Raw genomic sequence first — 23,204 nt, 5'->3', positions numbered from 1 at the left:
TCACCCATAGAAAAAAAATTAGCACATCATGAAGAGGAAGATGCGACAAAGAAGACCTAAGGCAGATGAGCAACTAGAAGCCTGTATTAGACCAGAATGGGACAACATTCCTATTCCTAAACTTGAGCAACTTGTCTTCTCGGTCCACAGACGTTTGCAGACTGTTATAAAAAGAAGAGGGGATGCCACACAGTGGTAAACATGGCCTTGTCCCAACTTTTTTGGAATGTGTAGCTCTCATGTAAACCAAAATGAGCCAATATATGGCATGACATTTCAAAATGTCTCACTTTCAACATTTGATATGTTATCTATATTCTATTGTGAATAAAATATAAATTTATGAGATTTGTAAATTATTCCATTCCGTTTTTACTAACAAATTCTACAGTGTCCCAACTTTTTTGGAATCAGGTTAGTACTCAATCGGCAATTAATCGGTCAAAGCGGCAATTAATCTTTCAAAGTAGACTTATGTTTTTCTGCTTGAGATGCATTTTTTTCTTTCTACATGTTATCTTAAGGTTTTTTTTCCCATTATTTACAATTTAGTTTTAGTGTAACATTAGAATACCACTATAATATTACAATATTTTTTATAATTTTAAGAAGAAACAAATCAGATGTATAGTTGACATTTTAGGCTTAATACTATAGCACTAAAAGTTTTTCAGTTAGAGTGTTTTCATATTGTTTATTTTCATGTAAAATTATGTCATGCAGTTGCATCATTCAATGTAAATTGTGATAATTGTAATCGATAATCACAATTACTATTTCAAGGGAATTATCAACAAACATGATTTTTGTCATAATCGTGCAGCCCTGCCGTTATATGCCATACACAGAGTGGGTGTTTGGTTTGAAATAATGTGTGATGATTGTATGAGGCACCTTGTCTCTGAAGCAGATGTGATTTCTTTTGTTCACTTCACAGACTCGAGCAAACTTCAGCAGACGTTGATGGTCAAAACTGTTTCGAATGCCCAGGTGATGACAGTCTCTGTCAAATAAGTATTCAATATGAAAACACAGTGGAAGCATAAATAATAGGATCATCTTTATCACAGCTTGTAATAAGATGAGACATGGTTAAAGTACAGCTGTGAATATGTACATTACTAAAATGATTACACCATAGTAGATATTTTCTCAGTTTTCTTTAGGCTCTTAAAGTTAGTAATGGTTTTATATTTGGCTGGCATTTGTGACGTCACATCTCAGAATAATCATTAGTGATTCAGCCAATCAGTATTGCCATTTACCTACAGATCCAGAGACATTAGTCACATGACATCAACAGCCCTTGCATCTGTGCAAAATTTCTAATATTTACCGTGCAAAATAGTCCCATTTGTCCACATCGATGCCATTCTGTTTATTTGCTACAATCTCATACAGGAAGGATTTGTCTTCATCTCTGCCCTCGTATCTCCACTGAACAGAAGAGCGGTTCAGACTTCATTCTACTGAACTGTCGATTTTATTAACACATCATAAAGAGTATCAGTCTGTACCTCTGAGGTTTTTGCCCCTTCGATTAACTCTTTAATGAAGGTGATGTCTCTATCATCCAGTCCATGTTCTTTCATCACATCTTCATTCTCAGCCTTCAGACTCCTCACAATGTCATCGAACATCTGGACTGACATCTGCTCATGCTGCAGTAAACACAGAAACATAGATGGCATCATGAATACATGTAATACACAACCAGTTGCTTTGGCTGCATGAGCAGTGTGTTTGCGCTTACCTTCCAGTTTTCAGGGATGTCATCATGCAGCCCTAAGAAAAAGAAGCAGCTCTCAGGTTGAATGTCAAATTTTACATTATATGTGATTTAAGTTTATTACAAACTTTTCCAGTAATATTTACAAGACATACATTTACAGTAGTTCTACATGTCAAAATGTAACAATGATTTGAGAGGAAACTTGTCCACAGATTCTTCTGATTAGATTTCATGTCACACTGCCACTTACCTCTTAATTTTTTTCATTTTTTTGGCTCCTGGAATAACCAGACCATCAAATACATGAGAAAACGGACCATGACCTTAAAAAAAGAAAAAGAAAAGAAAATGCATGTTTTGCAGTCTTATGTCTCTTTTTCTGTCTTATGTGTCTTTATGTCCATTTTGCACATGATCTCTAAAAGTGATAATCACCGTTTGAAACTTGCAGTATGTTCTTGTTTTTCAAATTTATACACTAAACAGGATTCTAGTTTTGGGCCACTAAACTCTGTGTCCCTTTTGTTTCAAATATCACAAAACGATCAGTAATAACTATTACTGTACTTATCACTGTATTGTGTAGCTAAGGTCAACATAAATCTCTGCTGAAGTTTACGAAGGATTGGGTGAAATGGACACCATTACAAATACAAAAATAGTATTAAATTAAATATATTCTTAGTATTTATTAACTTTTGAACAACGCTTTTGGAGAAAATAACAAAATGTTAAAAATAACAAGAGATGAAGATTCCAGCATAAATAGTTCATAAATAAGTATTAGCACTACTCACCCAAGTCGTGACACAGACCAGCGATCTGAACACACAGGAAATCCTGTTTGGTAATTTTGAGCTCTGGCTGATTGTTGTGAAGAACTTTTACCAGACGTCCTGCTAAATGTGCCACACTAAAACACAAAAACAAACACAAACACAAACACAAACACACACACCCGCCTGACTTTACCTTAACAAAATCGAAAGCACTGAATCTTACAAAAATAATAATATTGTTCTTTTTTTTTTTTGCTTGCATGTCATGTGACTGTTATTCATCACATGGAAGAGCATGCCTAACCTTTTTTATATTATTTAATTGTTTATTTTGATTATTTAATTATTAATTCAGTCTCACCCAAGCGAGTGTTCAAAGCGATTGTGAGAAGCACCCGGATACACCAGATATGTTCCTCCCAGCTGTTTGATGTGTCTGAGTCTCTGAAACTGAGGAGTGTCAATGATCTTCACCAGCAGGGGGTGCAGCTCCATGTGTCCATGAATGGGGTCATTGAAGATCTACAGGGTAAAAAATAAAATAAAAATAAATCCCTGGTTTATCTCACTAAAATGAATTTGGCACTCAATGTACGAAGTTCTGAGGATATTCCCTGTTAGCTGGGTTTATGAGTGAGTCATTGAATCATTCGCTCAACTGATTTCCAATGATTCATTGGCTGACCTGGTTCATTCAGAAACAGAAATCTGCTCTAGTCAGTTTTTTTAATCCTGCTTCTACAACACGTGTATTCCGCTTTTGAAATTGCTTTTGAATGAGAGCTTGCTGTTCAATTTTCACTTTCAATTTTGTAATCATGCTCACTCTGCGTAAAGGGAGCACATCTTACAAAATCAGATATTTGTCAATGAGTTTGTCAATGAGCTCAGGATCTGTTGAGCAGCAAATCCTTCAGCATGGTTTTGTCAGTCAACTCCTGTATGGAGCAGAGCGGAGGCTTTCAGTTTATAACTGTAGTGAACGTTTCCAAATTTAACTCAATTATTTTTATTTCTACAAAAAGCATATGACCAAACACATACACCCACTACTGTAGAAAACTGTAACTTGTGTAACTCCATTATTCTTGTAATACGCAAAATCTCTGAAGGCACGATCCCGCACTATATACAGTAAAACTGCCCATTGCCACAAGATTTTAATCCAGGATCCCAATCCCAGTGCAGCCCCCAGCTCTGCTCTGAGTTCATTTATAAGTGTTTGTTTTGTTGTTGGAGCAAAACTTTCTTCACAAATAGTTCCTCCCATTGAAATGATTCCTCTTTATGTACACGAATTGATGAAACTTTTAACACACTGACCAAAGGTGGACTTACCCATTAGGCTAAAACAGGTGACCCCCTTGGGCCCAAAAAAGCCAAGGGCCTAATGCATAATTTCCTTTACTAAATTAAGTATTTACATAACCAATTTATATTTAGTTGAAATAGACCTTTTTAAATGTTTAATTTTTTTTTTTTTTTTTTTTTTTGTGGTTAAATTCGTAAAATAAGATACTTTCACATTTTATTCTACGACATAAAACAGGCTGCTTACACCCCACTCGTGACTTTTTTAATTGTTGTGTTTCTTTAAAAGATGATTAATTAACAATTAACAATTAATTGTAGTATAACTAATTTATTGTTTCCAGTATTTTATATTGTTGGACGACAATGTTTTTTTTTTTTTTTCCTGTAATGGAACACAAGTCTTCAGATAGAAGATGCTCGTTTTATCACTTTCCTACTGATGCGGAGACTCTGGCTTTGTAAGTTAAACTCATACTACGAATTTTCCAAGTAAACACCACATTTAATGGCTTAGTCATGGTGAAAGTAACCTTAACTATGTATAGCACTTAAAGCCACATTAAATTTAAATGTTTACGGCCACATGAAGCTGTTAGAAAGCATAGATTGATGATTTCGTACACAGCAAAAAATCCAGAGTGAAATTAACTCTGCTGGGAGTTCATGTGAGACCACACTCAAGAGTGTGAAAGAGTTAAAATAGGAGTGTTAAATTAACACTGAAGCTGAGTTAAAGTTAACAAGATAATTAAGTGATTAATTGAGGGATGATTGACCATTATTGATGAGACCTGATGTTAACATGCAGAATCAACAAAGACGAAAATCACTATTTTAATGGTGTCACCATTATAGTGGTCAGTGTTTGCTATATTTGGGCACTTGACCCCTAAAATTTTAAAGTCAGATTTTAATTTGAGTGTGGTCTCACATGTACTCCCATCAGAGTTAATTTCTCTCAGATTTTTTTGCTGTGTAAAAGCAAGGATAAAATTATATGTTGTGTAACTTACCTAGCCTAACAAATATGAAATGTGGTACTTTATTCACTAAAATAAGTTTAATCTGACCATATCCAAAAACTCGCTAACTCTAGTTATGATAATTTTATTTATTCACTATACTGTTTATTATTAATGTCTCATTTCAGTTTTAGTTTGGATCTAGTTTTGTATTTATTCCAATTTATATGAAAAGGTTCATGTAGTGTGAATTAAAATTCATATACAGAGTAAATCCTTTTCAGTGAACACATTAAAAATAAGTTAGAAAACGTTGTGCGAAGCGTGGAGGTGGTGACGCTGAAGTCGAGCGCCCGTGGTGCTGTAGATCAATTGTAGCCTGAGTTTAGCTTTTAAATTCTGGTGCTTTTATTTAGGCTTCAAAATTTATCAAAGTTATATTACTTTGTGAAGATTACCTTGATAGACAAAACGTGTATGTTTCATGAACTATGGTTGAACACAGAGCTTATTTTTTGCGAATCCCATAGGCTTTTTGTGGGGGTAACAGCCGATCCACCTCCAGGGCACCGGCGGCGCCAGGGGGGGTCTTGGGGGGTCTCAAGACCCTGCCAAAAAATGCCTTGACCCCCCATTTGACCCCCCAGCCTCTTCCGGATTAAAAAATATATATATTCGGGATAAAGATCCAAAAATGTTTCTCTTCAAACTACACAGAACAATAATAAATAATAATTATTTCGACATTTATTCATACACTGAACCGAGAACCGTTTCTGTCGGACGCGTCCGATTCGAGAACCGATGAGCTGATGATAACTGCGCATGCGTGATTCAGCGCGAAGCAGACTGACACAGAGCGCATCTGAACCGAACTGATTCTTTTGGTGATTGATTCTGAACTGATTCTTTGCTAATGTTATAAGCGCGGGTAAACCAAAGGCTTGAATGAAGGGATATCATCGCCAATGACGGCATTACATCGAGCGCAAAAGAACCGGTGAACCATTTTTTTTTCAGCTGGTTTATTTGATCGAATTGTCCGAAAGAACCGGTTCACTTGAGCACCTGCTCCTTTGCCCCTTAAGTGCCCTTTTGTCAAAGCAAAATTTCCTCAATTTTTTTTTTGTAATAACATAAACTTTTGTGAACGCCTGCCCACCTTCCAATCATAATACTAGTACAATTTATTAATAATAATTTAGCCGTAAATAAAATGACCAACATGATGACCATTCACCTGACTACGACCTCATCCAACCGGGAAGATTCCTCATGCTGCACGCGCATTTTTTAATTGCTAGAGGATATTTTCAACATCGTGGCAGCTGGTAAGTGGTGTTTCATTCTCAGCGAAGTGATTTTGGTGTTTATTTACTTATTATTATTTTACAAGAACGATGTGATGTGAGAACATGCAGATACGTTGTTTATATTGCTGTGTGTAGCCTGTAGTGTAGAAGTAACACTGGCGTGCTGTTTGAGGGAGAAAAGTTTCACAGGCATCGAGGGGTCTGGTCTTTTTTATGTTATTTGAATAAACTTTTATTATATTACAGTACTTATTTATTTTTAACACGTAAAAATAATTATCACAACACTGGTAAGGCTTATTCAGATTTTCTCATTCTCTGAATTATCATTATAAAAATAAAAACAATTCAGAAATGAATTAAAATATAATTATATTTTAAATGTGATGCAAATATTTTTTTTTTTCTACAAAAGCAACAGTGTTTACAACAGCAAGACCACTTTAGCCTGTAAACTCAATAATATCTATCTGGAAATAAATGTAAAAATATCAATGTCAACAAAAATGCATAATATACCTGACATGAAAGTGCAGTATGAAGGATATGAATAACAAATGTAGCCTGTCATTTGTTTACATTGCAAAGGTGTTTTTGTTGTTTAGTAGCAGAAATATGCAGTTATTAGCCATGTCCACTGTATTTTTTGTTGGTTTTCATGAGACCCCCCTTGAAAAGACCAGGACCCCCCCATTGCCCCCCCAATCAAAATTGTCTGGAGCCGCCACTGCTCCAGGGTGATGTCATATATCCCCCACTCTATTTACATTAAATACTAGCTTCACTGACAGTCCCAGTTTGTGCATGCATGATAAGTCCAATACTGCACAGATGCATCAAACATCCAATACATATAGGATCTGATCCAGCTATGTCATCATGAGAGGCTGCAGCGAGGAACCTTTGTTCTATTCTGGAAAACAGGACAGGGAGCAGCAGCTCATTTGAATTTAAAGAGACAGGCACGAAAAAAAGTTATGTTTCTACTTTCACTCAAAATAGGAATTTTTGAAATGATAAATGATCTGTGGGCTATTATTTATATATATATATATATATATATATATATATATATATATATATATATATATATATATATATATATATATATATATATATATATATATATGTGAGTTTCTGAATGGAATTGACTGTCTCCAGAAAAGTTTCAATGGCATTTTCATTTTATCTGATGAAGTAGTGTTTATGAGCACTGCTTTGTTTATAGCTATCACCGGGAAAACCACTATAGTTGTGACGTTCCAAAAGTGCTTCTGCTGGCAGAGGAATGGGCATTTTCATTAATCCCATCTGCAGTTTTTGTTCAGAATAATGCTAGAATCCACCCACAACCCCCTTTTATAATTTATATAATAATTTTTACTTCTGACTCATCCCTTTCTTAAAAAATGATTTAAAGGCTCGATTGTGAAGTTTATAATTTGAGAATTTATTTAGCTTCTGTGAAAACCCATATCTCAACTGTAAATCAAATGATTTTTTTTGGTCTACAACATGATAGTAATCCATTATAACACATACATAAAAATGTAGAAACATTGGACACAACTATTGGGCACCATTGTGCAGCACCAAGCATCACACAAAACACCTCAAGGTGGATCTAGATAAATGTGTGCAAATGTATTGGGCCCATCACTGTAAAACCAAACAGTGAAATGAATCAAATTAAATTAGTTAATTGCACTCAAATAATAATGAAAGTTCATTGGACTTAATTTAAATAAGTTCTGTAAACTAAACATTTTGCTGTAGTAAGGTGAACTTAAAATGATTGCGTTTTCAAGTTCCCAGCATGCTTTGCATCAGAAAACAAGGGAAATAAATAAATGTAGAAATTGAGTGTTATTTTGTGTGTTTTTTACAAGATTAACATAGAGGGACTTAAGTTAGTACTTGAATGTTGTGTTATGTCAGAACTTACAAAGGTTACTATTATGTTGCTTTTGTAGTGTTACCGTTGTGGTGAAGAGTAGAGCCTGTGGTTAGGTTGAGGATGGACAACAATAGACTAAGTTTGAGTGTATTTCCCACATTATATGAGTTGAAAGAAGAGAACATTTTAAGTGAAGTACTCTCTAATTATAAGTTGAGCAATATCAATATTTATAAGATGACTGAGCTAAATTAAGGCAACTGGAAATGAAATTTCTAATTTAATGTAAACTTAAGAGTTCTGTGAACTTATTAGGGTTTACAGTGTATGGTAACAGACACTTGAAAATATATATTTTATTGAACTAAAATTTTTAAGTTAATTTGACTTAAAATTTTCAACTATTTTTTTTAATTAAGTGAACTTTTGTGAGATGAGGTTTTACAGTGTAGATTTTGCCTGGTGCCCCCAAATCACTAAATATGCCCCTCACACTGACATAATGTGATGACTTGCCATTTCAGTTTAAAGATAACAAATAATTATCTACTAAATGAATACTGTTGACAACATAACTATAGACTGTTATGTTTCTGCATGGAAGTGAGAATAAAATGATACCATCATCATAATATTATTATTTTTTTTTTTACCTTCATTTGTTCTTTTGAGAAGTTTAAAGAGTATTTTTTCAGGATGTCCTGCAATTCATCCTTGATAATCTCCCATAACTGTTGTTTCCCAGGCTCTGAAAAGGAATGACACTTTAAATCCTCAGTATAATGATATAATATATATATATATATATATATATATATATATATATGCTGTATATAATTGCTATGGCAAATATCGGCTACCCTTACACAGTACACGTAGCAAAGTATATATATATATATATATATATATATATATATATATATATATATATATATATATATATATATATATATGTACAGAATAATACATTAATAATACCACTAACATTCACTAATATAATATAACACATATATAAAATTGTCCCATACAAAATTTATGCTGAATTGATATTCAAGTAGTGTGACTAGTTTTAGGGATTCGAGTAGATGATGTTATGTTTATGTCTCTCTGACGTAGTTCCTGTGGGTGGATTTTCCTCTTGCAAAACAGTAGGCTGTCTTTCTACCTTGATAAATCTATCGGGTTTACTGTCTTTACAGAACGGGTTATGTGATGACAGGAGTTGAAAGACTGGATATAATGTGTTGCTTAATTTTTCAGTAATCTAATTCCTTGAAGCCTATTTTGAAAACAGAAAATTACTCTCTGCGCAAATGAACCTTACGTTTACATCCACACACAACTCATCTGTCTTCCCTTACCTTCACTTGCTTCATAGGACTTTTTTAGATCCGGGAGACTTTTCCTGTAATCGGAGAGAGTTTTTCTGGTTGGTTCAGCTCGAGGCATCTTCTCTTTTATTTTATAATTGTGGGTTTTAAGAAAACTCGGGGGAAGCAATAAAGGTCTGTCTATCTGCTTAGAGATTTCACAGCTCCAGCAGCTCAACTTACTCGCAGGAATACACGTTCAGGAAAGTCTTGTCATTATGAGGGTGTGTCTCAGACCAGCCTGGTTTCATTGTTTAGATGATGGTGTTAGTGTGTTCCTGTGGCTCAGTGGTAGAGCATTGTGATCTCAGTGCAAACGGCTGTGGGTTCAATTCCCAGGGAACACATGTTAGGCAAAAATAATGTTAGCTTGGAACCACTACAAGTGTGTGTGTGTGGAGGCATATATTGTGATTGCACAGAGATGTATACTAAACAAAACTGCACATCAGCCACACAATGCTGGACATTAAGTGCTCAACAAATAATGAAAATAATAAAAAACAAACAAAATTCAGCCTATCATAGGCTACAAAAATGCTAAGCAATTTAATAATGGACTTATCACAAGGTAATGTTTTGTACTAATACATGACATACATGTTCATTATGAAGGTGTGTCTCTGACAACTGTTCAGTTTGTTCAATGCCATGAGACACATTAGATGGACTACTGCTGAAAACACTGCACAATTATGAGCTGCCAGTTGAACAATATTTTCTATATAGTTATTTTGTATTTATTTGTCTTACAGTGTTTGATTGGTTAGTCTGTTTAGCAAATATAATTTGAATGTAAATCCAATATTAGTTAATAATAATTTATTCTCCCAATGTTATTCCAGGCGTGTATGACTTCACTGTAAACCCGGATAAGTAGAATCTACTTTTCAAAAAAAAACAAGGTAACTCATTGCCTTAAAAGTTTTAAGTAATGAAGAATTAGTCGAATAAGTGAAGTGTACTATGTTCAATGTACTTAAGCCCATAATATAATGGAATAGAACATTTAAGTTGAACGTTTTAATAACCGAGTTATAGTAACTGAAGATACTTAGTTTAAACAATAATTTGCCACCCATTTATTTAACTCAGCTTGGTGAGCATTACTTACTCCATTACCAATTCAACTAAATTGTATATTCTATCTGACCAACTTAACTTTTAGACCCTGAAACTCTGTTTCAAAATGTCTTTCAATTAATAGAGCTGTGTAAAATACATTCATACAACTGAAACATTACACTGATCCAATTTATTTATTTTATTTATTTATTTATTGAACATGCCTTTTTTAAAAAAAAAAAGAAAAAGAAAAAAAAAAAAGAAACAAAGCCATGGCCTAATAAGCTTCTGGATGTTTAGTTTCCTCAGTGATGGCATGAAAAAAAAAAAAAAAAAAAAAAACTTAGCTATTCGTTGACAAATGTCAATCAACACTATTGTCGTTTTAAATGAGGTTTCATCAATTGTACGTTAACATCAGTGACACAACAATAACATCCAGAAATCACGAACTTGACTCCATGACTCCATCTGGAAAATAATTAGCGATTTTGTATTTTGTTTTTGACTCTATGAACCGCTGGACACGCCTCGGCATGAGACGGGATGCCATGACACGAGAAGCGCCAGGCTGCAGCCAGTCTTGTTAGTAACAGGAAATACTTCATATTGAGTTGTTTGAGCTCAAACACATAATTACAATAAGATAGGCCATTAAAAACTACAGTTCAATTCATAAGTAATGTACAGAAATGAAACATGTTTAAGTAATACAAACTCAGTTTGTTTGATTAGAAACTACTGATTGGACTTAAAAACACAAGTACAAGAAGAAAGGACATGAAAAAGTTCAGCTTACTCAGAATTAACAATTAATGTCAATAAATTAGAAACATTTAGGTAATAAGATCTCTATCTCCTGAGATGAATCAAAATCTGGGTTTACATTGTTCCTTTCTTCTGTGTTAAAGTTATTTTGAGAAATTGCACCTCACAAATATATCTCCTAAAGCTGTACATGTACAGTACACAACAGGTTTGATGGGTGAACAGCTGGGGTATTTTGTCATGTTTGAAATATTTTCTTTTGTCAGGTGTTTCTTAGTGCGTGTCATGACTTTGTCTGAATTTTCAGGTATGTCTTGTTAGTAAAAGTAACAGGTATCTATAATATAAAAACATAAAACATACCAACGCCCCTGAAAATAAAACTGCACGGTTTAGCAGGTTCAACTGTAAGATGTGGAAAGATGTGTTGATGCTCACATAAACAAAACCTTCTGTGGTTTACAGTAATTAAAGGTTTACAGGGAAACAGGTTCAGTTACACGAGTGAAGAACAGATAGTGCTGTTTGTCTAGATGAACAGCTGATCTGTATTCGCTTTCCGTTGTGTTTTTGCCTTTAATCGCTATTTCTTTATTTGTATTCAATAGTTCCTATGTTGATTAATCAAAAACTATAATAATAATAAAAAATAATAATAATTAAGTACATTAACTGCATATACATTAAATACATTAATATTAACCAATGGACCCTCACTGTAAAGTATTACTGATTTCTGTAATCTCAGTGCAGCACTTGAAATGTTTTGTGTCCTCTTTAATGAATTGCTGCAGTTTGCTTTCGTTCTCATTTGTAAATCAGTTTGTAATAAAACTGCCGAGAGATTAATGTAAATATACATGGACATTTAAACAAACATGCTGTTTGCCTCTTTTAACCTCCATACATTTTGTTGAGAAAGATGCGTTGAGTATAAATATTTTATATGTGTTATATAAGTTACACAGACCTTCTAAAGTGTATTGGATGGCATCCCAATAACATTGTGCAATTTTAAATAAATATATACTACATTACTTTATATTTTAAAGTTTATATTTATTATGCTTTTTTAACAAGTAAACTAGTTTCTGTGTACTATTCTGTTCTTGTTTTCTCCTATTGTAAACTGTTATTGTGTTTTATTAGATGAGTAATTTATCAGAGGAGTTTATTCATTAGATAAGTCAGAGCAGTTTGAGTAAAGGACATATCTGTGCATTAGACCCTGAAATATCACACACCTTTATAGATATATTCAAATGTAAGAATGGTTCAGTGTACTGATTGCTTATCAAAGCTTTTTTTTTTTTTTCAGAACTGAAAGAGAGAACAAAGACACACACACACACACACACACACAAACACACACACACACACACACACACGCACACACACACACACACACACACACACACACACACACAGCTTAAGTTAAACAGCATTTCCAAACTTGCTTTTAGACAGATGTGTTCCATTAAAATCAACATGGAAATAAAGGCAGACTGTGAGATATGGACAGATATCATGTACTGTTAGAACGGGAAGAGACTGCGCTAATAAAGGATACAGTGGACTCAATATAAACTTTAGGATATAACGCTCTGACTACTTACAATGGGCACAGTCTGCATGAGATCTGAGGTGATGGCCAATGACAGCAGGAGGAAAAACTGTAGAATTTGTATGAATTATTAATACTTTGTTTAAATTTAACCTAAAAGTAAAAAAAAAAAAAAAAAAAAACAACAACAACAAAACATCAAATTCGGTGCAAAATGTAACTGCAATAAAATAGTGTCGAGGTGCTCAGATCCACACAGACGTACCACTGGAAATGTTTGCCTTTACAACTTTTGGTCTTCTCTGTAAATGCACATCACTCTCCACAAACAAGAAGGGTTTGACAAGAGTTCGATCTACTTTTTCAGCTGAAATAAAGAAAAAGGAAAATATTGTTGTTTTAATACATAGACGTTGAGACAGTGTGTGAGAAATGATTTGTGGACAAAATACTTGACTATATGACTATAAGGAAGGTTATTAAACATAAAGTAAGGATACATTAGTTAAAATAAATCAGTTATAGCTAAATGTCTTCAACAAAACCTGTGATGTGTTGAACCTTTGAAGGACTTCAGCTTCCCTGACAACTTCTTCAAGTTCAGGATTTAGCTTCGAGTTCAAGTTCCCTGTTAATACAAGAACTGATCCAAATCTGATTCTGAGCTGTGAAAATATGACATGATGAACAAGAGAAAGGAAGAAAGAAAAATATGTGTCTGAATTATGAATTACAGTTCAGAAAAATAGGAAAGGAAAATAAGAGCGAGAGAGTGAGAGCGAGAGAGAGACAGAGAGAGAGAGAGAGAGAGAGAGAGAGAGAGACAGAGAGAGAGAGAGAGAGAGAGAGAGAGATTCACAAAGAGCTGCTGGACACTGAATGTTGTTGCAGATGGAGATATGTGTGATATGAAGAAACTTAAAAATAGAAAAGTAAAAAAAAAAACACTGAATTACAATTACATTACAAAATTGTATAAAAGGTTGTTGTGTTTGAGCGACATATTACTATGGTAAAAACATGGTAAATGTGTGACTTTTAATTGACCTCTTTCCTTCTCAAGGAATTTCAAATTAATATCACAATGAAAACGAATGTTATAATGCTGGCGGAGTCCGATTGAATGATCTAAACGTCAAACAGGTCAAATAGGTCAAAAAGCGTCCAGTATCGATTTGTAAAAAAACTCATAATATTATTCATAAACACGGGATGATCGAATACTTTATGAGACGCGTGGAAACCCTATCTGTACATGTCTCGATGTCATCTTAAATCCATTTCTTTTTAGCAAAACATTTCTAACAGCTGGGAGAGTTTAAAACACAAACAGTTCAAAACGCAATTAGCAAACATATTAAAATAAACCCACAATGCATTCAAAGTTCATGTAGCATATCTCTTGTTGCCGATAGGGGCACTGATTTAGGGGATGGTCACATGGGTCGTATTTGAGGATAGTGACCTACACGGGTAAAAAGTGCACCTGTAGCTCAAGTGGTAGAGCAATGCTTTAGCAAGTGCAAGGTTGATGGTTCCAATCCCAAGGACATGTTAGGAGGGAAATGTTAGCCAGAATGCAATGTAAGATGCTTTGGATAAAAGCATCATGCTAAATGCATAAATTTATTTAAATTTTAAATTTATACGGTCATGTGGGTTGGAGGACTTGTTGGTACTGTTTAGCAGGTTCAACTGTAAGGTGTGGAAAGATGTGTTGATGCTCACATAAACAAAACCTTCTGTGGTTTACACGAAGTAAAGGGATGAGAGGAAACAGGTTCAGTTACATGATTGGTGAACAGGTGCATGATTGGCACACAACACATCTGTCTTCCCTTACCTTCACTTGCTTCATAGGACTTTTTTAGATCCGGGAGACTTTTCCTGTAATCGGAGAGAGTTTTTCTGGTTTGTTCAGATCGAAGCATCTTCTCTTTTATTTTATTCTTGTGGGTTGTTAGAAAACTCGGGTGAAGCACTGAAAGTCTGTCTATCTGGATTAAGGTCTGGAGATTGGGCTGGCCACTCCATAACATTAATTTTGTTGGTTTGGAACCAAGACTTTGCCCGTTTACTAGTGTGTTTTGGGTCATTGTCTTGTTGAAACAACCATTTCAAGGGCATGTCCTCTTCAGCATAGGGCAACATGACCTCTTCAAGTATTTTAACATATGCAAACTGATCCATGATCCCTGGTATGCGATAAATAGGCCCAACACCATAGTAGGAGAAACATGCCCATATCATGATGCTTGCACCTCCATGCTTCACTGTCTTCACTGTGTACTGTGGCTTGAATTCAGAGTTTGGGGGTCGTCTCACAAACTGCCTGTGGCCCTTGGACCCAAAAAGAACAATTTTACTCTCATCAGTCCACAAAATGTTCCTCCATTTCTCTTTAGGCTAGTTGATGTGTTCTTTGGCAAATTGTAACCTCTTCTGCACATGCCTTTTTTTTAACAGAGGGACTTTGCGGGGGATTCTTGAAAATAGATTAGCTTCACACAGACGTCTTCTAACGGTCACAGTACTTACAGGTAACTCCAGACTGTCTTTGATCATCCTGGAGGTGATCATTGGCTGAGCCTTTGCCATTCTGGTTATTCTTCTATCCATTTTGATGGTTGTCTTCCGTTTTCTTCCACGTCTCTCTGGTTTTGCTCTCCATTTTAAGGCATTGGAGATAATTTTAGCTGAACAGCCTATCATTTTTTGCACCTCTTTATAGGTTTTCCCCTCTCTAATCAACTTTTTAATCAAAGTACGCTGTTCTTCTGAACAATGTCTTGAACGACCCATTTTCCTCAGCTTTCAAATGCATGTTCAACAAGTGTTGGCTTCATCCTTAAATAGGGGCCACCTGATTCACACCTGTTTCTTCACAAAATTGATGACCTCAGTGATTGAATGCCACACTGCTATTTTTTTGAACACATCCCTTTCAACTAATTCAACTAATTGCCCAATTGCACAGCCTTAAGAGCGTGCATATCATGAATGCTGGGTCTCATTTGTTTTCTGAGAATCTACTGAACCTACTGGTAACTTGTTTGCCACGTAGCAATAATAAAATATACGAAAAACCTTGATTATTCTGGTTAGTCACATTGTACTGCTATTATTTTGAACAATACTGTACATTTCCATGCCGTGACCTTGTGAGTGAGGTTTTGTCAGTCAAATCTCTGATAGCATGCAATGCAAATATTGAATCTATTAATCAAATGTTGGATCAATGATGGGTGTTTGTTTTGGTGTAGCTTAATGGAAATGTTTGATCATACATGCAAATAAAAACCCGAGCTGCTGGACAAATATAACCTCCATACTTTCTCTAATGTCACGTATCTGCTCTCTTCTCTGCAGTGACGTCCTTAATTAGAAACTTGTCTTAAATGTTGTTTTACATAATTGTTTTTAAGAAAGTATTATTAGATTGTGCACTTTATTCTTTATCAAGCACATTTTATATGGATGTCCTGCAATCTGTAGCCAAATACCCAAAATAATAATCTTCCGTGTGTGTGCTTGTGATTTATAGGAACACTTTTCTGTTGAGGTTCCTACATAATGTGGCAGATGTAATGACTGAAAGTCTTTGAATGATACAGGTTTTCATCTTGATCTTGTGCTGCAGAGACGATCGTCTTCATACAGCTGAACTGTTTGTGATTTCAGTAGTCTCTCATGGTAAACTGCTTCATGAATGTTGCTAATATTAATCAGTATATCAGTTATCATTTCATGAAAGACCCATTTTGCACAGAACAATCAGACTCCTTCCAGATCTAAATACAGTTGTTGTGAATATTGAGTAGATGAGGCCACTGTGTTACTTTCTGATTCAGGAAACATCACACAGGTTTTTATTAACTCTTTTATACAACATTTACAGTATCTACAGCTCAATCTGTATTTGTAGATAAATATGTCATTTACATGCATGGAAATGTAATTTTTAAATGGTCAATCATACGATTTAAAACAGACATTTGAAAAACAAGCACTGAAAACAATAGCGTGAGTGTACATCAGTGTCATTTGTGTTGTCTACAATCAGCTCAAGTTGTATTTTCAGTCTTTTTATCTTTGGTTGCATTTGTTGAAATATTTTCACTTGAGCAATTATTAACAGATACTTAATGCAGTATATTTTCTTTGTAAATAGTACTTATAAGATATGTATACTTATATAAATACCTATCAAATCAGACATAAGTCACTGCAGTTTTATTTGGTTCAAACATACACTGCAATACAAACATCTAAATATTTTGTTGTTATATCCACTGATTTCTAATAATGTCATTGTATATGACATATATATGTTATCTCAGCTGTATTTGGTTCTTTTTGTCTTCTATAACTCTTACATATGTCCATTCAGGTGTATGTTTTTGCTTTTCTTTTGTAAGTCTAATAGCACAATGTGTTTTCACCAATGGAAGCACCTTTTGTTCTTATGGCTGGGGAAAATATTTGATTAACATTTTACAGCAAAGCTTAACAAAACACTTGTGATCTCATATTATCTGAGTATACAGACCATCTCTGTTTGTGGAAGGATGTTTCAGAGAGTTCATCAATCCAGTCATTGTTAGTTGATTGTTTATGAGAGATAGATGAGTTAATGAATGCTGATAAAGAAGAGTGGTAAATGTTTAGTAATGTTTGTCACGAAACAGAGTGCTGAATATCAGCATACGTTTTCCTTATTAAACCACATGAAATGGTTCTGATATCTAGTTCCCATGTTAAATGTAATTATAAGTAACGTGTTTTCAGCAGTGTTGGGAAAATTTAGTTTTAAAAGTAGTACATTACAATAATGAGTTACTCCCTAAAAAAGTAACTATTTGAATTTCTTAGTGACGTGTGCTTCTGCTGTTTGAGTTTCAGCTTTCAGAAACTGTGTGACACGTAAAGAATTTGCGAGTAAGCAGTTGAAAAAAAGAAACAACAACAAAAAAAAAATATTTTGAATACAGGGGTTCATTTTGGATGAGATGTGAGGCATTTTGCATTGTGTGTGTGCAGCTCTTGGATTTGTGTGTGAAATTTTGAAATATAAAAAGAGGCAATGTTTTGGAAATCAGTGTAGGCAGATATAAAATGCGTAACAGCACAGCTTCAGTGTGTCAGAGGAGAGTGTGCTGCTGCTCTGTGCCGCTAGAGGGAGCGAGAGTGTCCTCATGAGCCGAGCTAAAAACGAAAGTGAAAGTACACGGGAAATAAGTGACTATACTAATACATATAACAAATACAAATATATATATATATATATATATATATATATATATATATATATATATATATATATATATATATATATATATATATATATATATATATATATATATATATATATATATGCAATTCAGTAACATTAAGCTGATGTAATTAATGAAACATTGTTAAGAAGAAATAATAACTTTTACATTACCATTTTGAATTAGTTTGTATGTAGAATACAGTAGGTGGGATGGTGATAGTGACAGGAGTGTTCACAGAAGGGATGGGAGTGTTGACCAGAGGAGAAATAATACAAGCAGACATGCTAAGACTGAGAGAAGATGTGCCACACAAGAGAGAGCGATGTGGATGCTTTTGGAAGTACAGTGACCCATACTCAAAATTCGTGCTCTGCATTTAACCCATCCAAAGTGCACACACACACACACACACTCTCTCTCTCTCTCTCTCTCTCTCTCTCTCACACACACACACACACATATACACGCGCACACACACACACACTGTAAAACCCGACAAGTTAACTTAACTCAAACCGTTTGAGTAAACAGATTGCCTTGATTTAAACCATGTAAGTTTTAAAACTTTGCATTCAAGTAATTAAGTGATTAACTAAATGCTGATTCAGAATTAGTGATGAACAGCTGCTGTTAACAAACAGAATCACTGAAGAAAAGAGAAACACAAGAACTACTACAACTGACTTCAGACACAGACTTAGATGAAATCAACTGAAATAAAATACATGAAATCTCTCAAGATCTGATTAAACAACCCCACAAACAGCATCACCAGCTCCACTTATTAATAACCAGACTGACTTAATTTCTGTCAGAGGTCTACAGAAGATCTTATTGAGAATGAACTAAGGTTTAGATGTTGATTTATTGTTTCATTTGAAGTAACCATGTTAGAGATCAGTGTTTGCTTTAGTTGGGCTCTTGACCCTTGATTTCTGTCTTAGTCTTTTCTCTGGCTGTTATAACCGTGTGTTTCTAAAACACATTTGTTGTAACTCAAAAGCCCAGAAGAAATGCCATCAGGCGTTAACCTGTACCTAGATGTAGGTTGTTATATTTTATATTGGTATAACAACCTATATATAATTATTCAACTGCTAGGAGTCTAATCTCTGATGAAATATGGGTTGTGTAATTAAATTGACTATAGTAAAAGTGATTCTAAGAGCCAGTGGTTCTGTAATAATCAGTTAATACAAAGACTTTCCAAACAGTGTGGTCTCATATGGTGTCTGTTAGTCACACACAGACATCAATAATCAGAATATGAATCTCAACAATGGTGACCATAAAAGAAAAAAAAAAAAAAATGCTGCAGAGCATGCTGGGCGCCATGGATGAGTTTTGTACTACAATAGTACCCAGCATGCATTGCAGCATGTTTTTTTGTCACCATTGTTGAGGTTCATATTCTGATTATTGATGTCTGTGTTTGACCAGTTACTGGAATAGAAGACAAATGTATGTGTACAAAATGTTAATGAAATCATTTTTATTTTAACTGATTATCACAGAATCACTGGCTCTTAGTGTCATTTTTATTAGGTCCACTTCTACTAATTACACATTTGTTTAATCAGAGATTAGACTCTGTATAGATCTATATTTGTGAATAATAATGAAAAATTATCATCACAGCTATAAAGTATAACAATCTACACGTAGGTACAGGTAAACACCTGATGGCATTTCTTCTGGGCTTTTGAGTTACAACAAATGTGTTTTAGAAACACACAGTTATAACAGCCAAAGAAAAGACTAAGACAGAAATCAAGGGTCAAGAGCCCAACTAAAGCAGACACTGATCTCTAACATGGTTACTTCAAATGAAACAATAAATCAACATCTAAACCTTAGTTCATTCTCAGTAAGATCTTCTGTAGACGTCTGACAGAAATAAAGTCAGTCTGGTTATTAATAAGTGGAGCTGGTGATGCTGTTTGTGGGGTTGTTTAATCAGATCTTGAGAGATTTCATGTATTTTATTTCAGTTGATTTCATCTAAGGCTGTGTCTGAAGTCAGTTGTAGTAGTTCTTGTGTTTCTCTTTTCTTCAGTGATTCTGTTTGTTAACAGCAGCTGTTCATCACTAATTCTCAATCAGCACTTAGTTAATCACTTAATTACTTAATTGCAATGTATATCTTCTTTCAATGAACTCAACTGAATTAAGTTCAGAGTACTCTTAACTATTAGTTTTTTCAACTTAAATGGTTTAAGGCAATCAGTTTCCTCAAATGGTTTGAGTTAACATAACTTGTCAGGTTTGAGTGAGGCTGTGTCTGAAGTCAGCTGTTGTTCCTTTCTCTCTTTTCTTCAGTAATTCTGTTTGTTAACAGCAGGTGTTCATCACTAAAGCTCGATTAATCACTTAATCACTTAATTGCAATGTATATCTTCTTTCAGTGAACTCAACTGAATTAAGTTCAGAGTACTCATAACTGTTAGTTTTTTCAACTTAAATGGTTTAAGGCAATCGGTTTCCTCAAACGGTTTGAGTTAACATAACTTAAGGATATCTGTTTACTCAAACCGTTTGAGTTAAGTTTACTTGTCGGGTATTACAGTCAAGGCAATTGGTTTACTCAAACGATTTGAGTTAAGTTAACTTGTCGGGTTTTACAGTGCACACACACAGCTTAAGTTAAACAGCATTGCCAAACTTGCTTTTAGACAGATGTGTTCCATTAAAATCAACATGGAAATAAAGGCAGACTGTGAGATATGGACAGATATCATGTACTGTTAGAACGGGAAGAGACTGCGCTAATAAAGGATACAGTGGACTCAATATAAACTTTAGGATATAACGCTCTGACTACTTACAATGGGCACAGTCTGCATGAGATCTGAGGTGATGGCCAATGACAGCAGGAGGAAAAACTGTAGAATTTGTATGAATTATTAATACTTTGTTTAAATTTAACCTAAAAGTAAAAAAAAAAAAAAAAAAAAAAACAAATTCAGTGCAAAATGTAACTGCAATAAAATACTGTCGAGGTGCTCAGATCCACACAGACGTACCACTGGAAATGTTTGCCTTTACAACTTTTGGTCTTCTCTGTAAATGCACAAGACGATCAAATTCATCCCTCTCCACAAACAAGAAGGGTTTGACAAGAGTTTGACAGACCTTCGTTTGATCTACTTTTTCAGCTGAAATAAAGAAAAAGGAAAATGTTGTTGTTGTTTTAATACATAGATGTTGAGACAGTGTGTGAGAAATGATTTATGGACAAAATATTTGAAAAGAAGGACTATAAGGAAGGTTATTAAAAATAAAGTAAGGATACATTAGTTAAAATAAATCAGTTATAGCTAAATGTCTTCAACATTACGTGTGACGTGTTGAACCTTTGAAGGACTTCAGCTTCCCTGACAACTTCTTCAAGTTCAGCATTGAGCTTCGAGTTCAAGTTCCCTGTTAATACAAGAACTGATCCAAATCTGATTCTGAGCTGTGAAAATATGACATGATGAACAAGAGAAAGGAAGAAAGAAAAATATGTGTCTGAATTATGAATTACAGTTCAGAAAAATAGGAAAGGAAAATGAGAGCGAGAGATTGAGAGAGAGACAGAGATTGAGAGAGAGAGAGAGAGAGAGAGAGATTCACAAAGAGCTGCTGGACACTGAATGTTGTTGTAGATGGAGATATGTGTGATATGAAGAAACTTAAAAATAGAAAAGTAAAAAAAAAACACTGAGTTACAATTACATTACAAAATTGTATAAAAGGTTGTTGTGGTTGAGCGACATATTACTATGGTAAAAACATGGTAAATGTGTGACTTTTACATGACCTCTTTCCTTCTCAGGTGAATTTCAAATTAATATCACAATGAAAACTAATGTTATAATGCTGGCGGAGTCCGATTGAATGATCTGAACCTCAAACAGGTCAAATAGGTCAAAAAGCGTCCAGTAATTTGAAAAAAGAACTCATAATATTATTCATGAACACGGGATGATCGAATACTTTATGAGACGCGTGGAAACCCTATCTGTACATGTCTCGATGTCATCTTAAATCCATTTCTTTTTAGCAAAACATTTCGAACAGTTGGGAGAGTTTAAAACACAAACAGTTCAAAACGCAATTAGCAAACATATTAAAATAAACCCACAATGCATTCAAAGTTCATATAACATATCTCCTGTTGCCCACAGGGGCACTAATTTAGGGAACGGTCATGGGTCGTATTTGAGGATAGTGACCTACACGGGTAAAAAGTGCATCTGTAGCTCAAGTGGTAGAGCAATGCTTTAACAAGTGCAAGGTTGATGGTTCCAATCCCAAGGACATGTTAGGAGGGAAATGTTAGCCAGAATGCAATGTAAGATGCTTTGGATAAAAGCTAAATGCATAAATGTATTTAAATTTAAAATTTATACGGTCATGTGGGTTGGAGGACTTGTTGGTACTGTTTAGCAGGTTCAACTGTAAGGTGTGGAAATGATGTGTTGATGCTCACATAAACAAAACCTTCTGTGGTTTACACAAAGTAAAGGGATGAGAGGAAACAGGTTCAGTTACATGATTGGTGAACAGGTGCATGATTGGCACACAACACATCTGTCTTCCCTTACCTTCACTTGCTTCATAGGACTTTTTTAGATCCTGGAGAATTTTCCTGTAATCGGAGAGAGTTTTTCTGGTTTGTTCAGATCGAGACATCTTCTCTTTTATTTTATTATTGTGCGTAGTTAGAAAACTCTGGGGAAGCAATAAAGGTCTGTCTATCTGCTTAGAGATTTCACAGCTCCAGCAGCTCAACTTACTCGCAGGAATACACGTTCAGGAAAGTCTTGTCATTATGAGGGTGTGTCTCAGACCAGCCTGGTTTCATTGTTTAGATGATGGTGTTAGTGTGTTCCTGTGGCTCAGTGGTAGAGCATTGTGATCTCAGTGCAAACGGCTGTGGGTTCAATTCCCAGGGAACACATGTTAGGCAAAAAAAAAATGTAAGCCTGAAAGCACTGTAAGTCACTTTGGATAAAAGTGTCTGCCAGATGCATGTAAACAGCATATGTGTGGAGGCATACATTGACATTGGGTGCTCAACAAATAATAAAAAAAAAACAAGATTCAGCATATCACAGGCTACAAAAATGCAAAGCAATTTAATAATGGACTTCTCACAAGGTAATATTATGTACTAACA

General features: G+C 34.6%; 1 protein-coding gene across 1 annotated transcript in view; it reads right to left on the bottom strand.

The window, feature by feature from the left end:
- Positions 1-22,717, bottom strand: part of LOC127949476 (deoxynucleoside triphosphate triphosphohydrolase SAMHD1-like) — a 40,805-nt gene extending 18,088 nt beyond the window's left edge. The window contains exons 1-9 of the mRNA XM_052546818.1: positions 22,630-22,717; positions 8,651-8,745; positions 2,873-3,033; positions 2,530-2,645; positions 1,983-2,055; positions 1,754-1,802; positions 1,518-1,661; positions 1,337-1,437; positions 895-1,003 (exon numbers count right to left, since the gene is read on the bottom strand). Of these exons, the coding sequence (XP_052402778.1) occupies positions 895-1,003; positions 1,337-1,437; positions 1,518-1,661; positions 1,754-1,802; positions 1,983-2,055; positions 2,530-2,645; positions 2,873-3,033; positions 8,651-8,745; positions 22,630-22,717 (936 nt within the window). The remainder of the gene's footprint in view (positions 1-894; positions 1,004-1,336; positions 1,438-1,517; positions 1,662-1,753; positions 1,803-1,982; positions 2,056-2,529; positions 2,646-2,872; positions 3,034-8,650; positions 8,746-22,629) is intronic.
- Between the last annotated feature and the right edge of the window lie 487 nt (positions 22,718-23,204).

Source organism: Carassius gibelio, chromosome B1 (genome assembly GCF_023724105.1).
Source record: "Carassius gibelio isolate Cgi1373 ecotype wild population from Czech Republic chromosome B1, carGib1.2-hapl.c, whole genome shotgun sequence".
NCBI classification, from domain to species: Eukaryota; Metazoa; Chordata; class Actinopteri; order Cypriniformes; family Cyprinidae; genus Carassius; species Carassius gibelio.
Note: the sequence above shows the minus strand (reverse complement) of the source record. Positions and strands in the feature narration are given on the sequence as shown.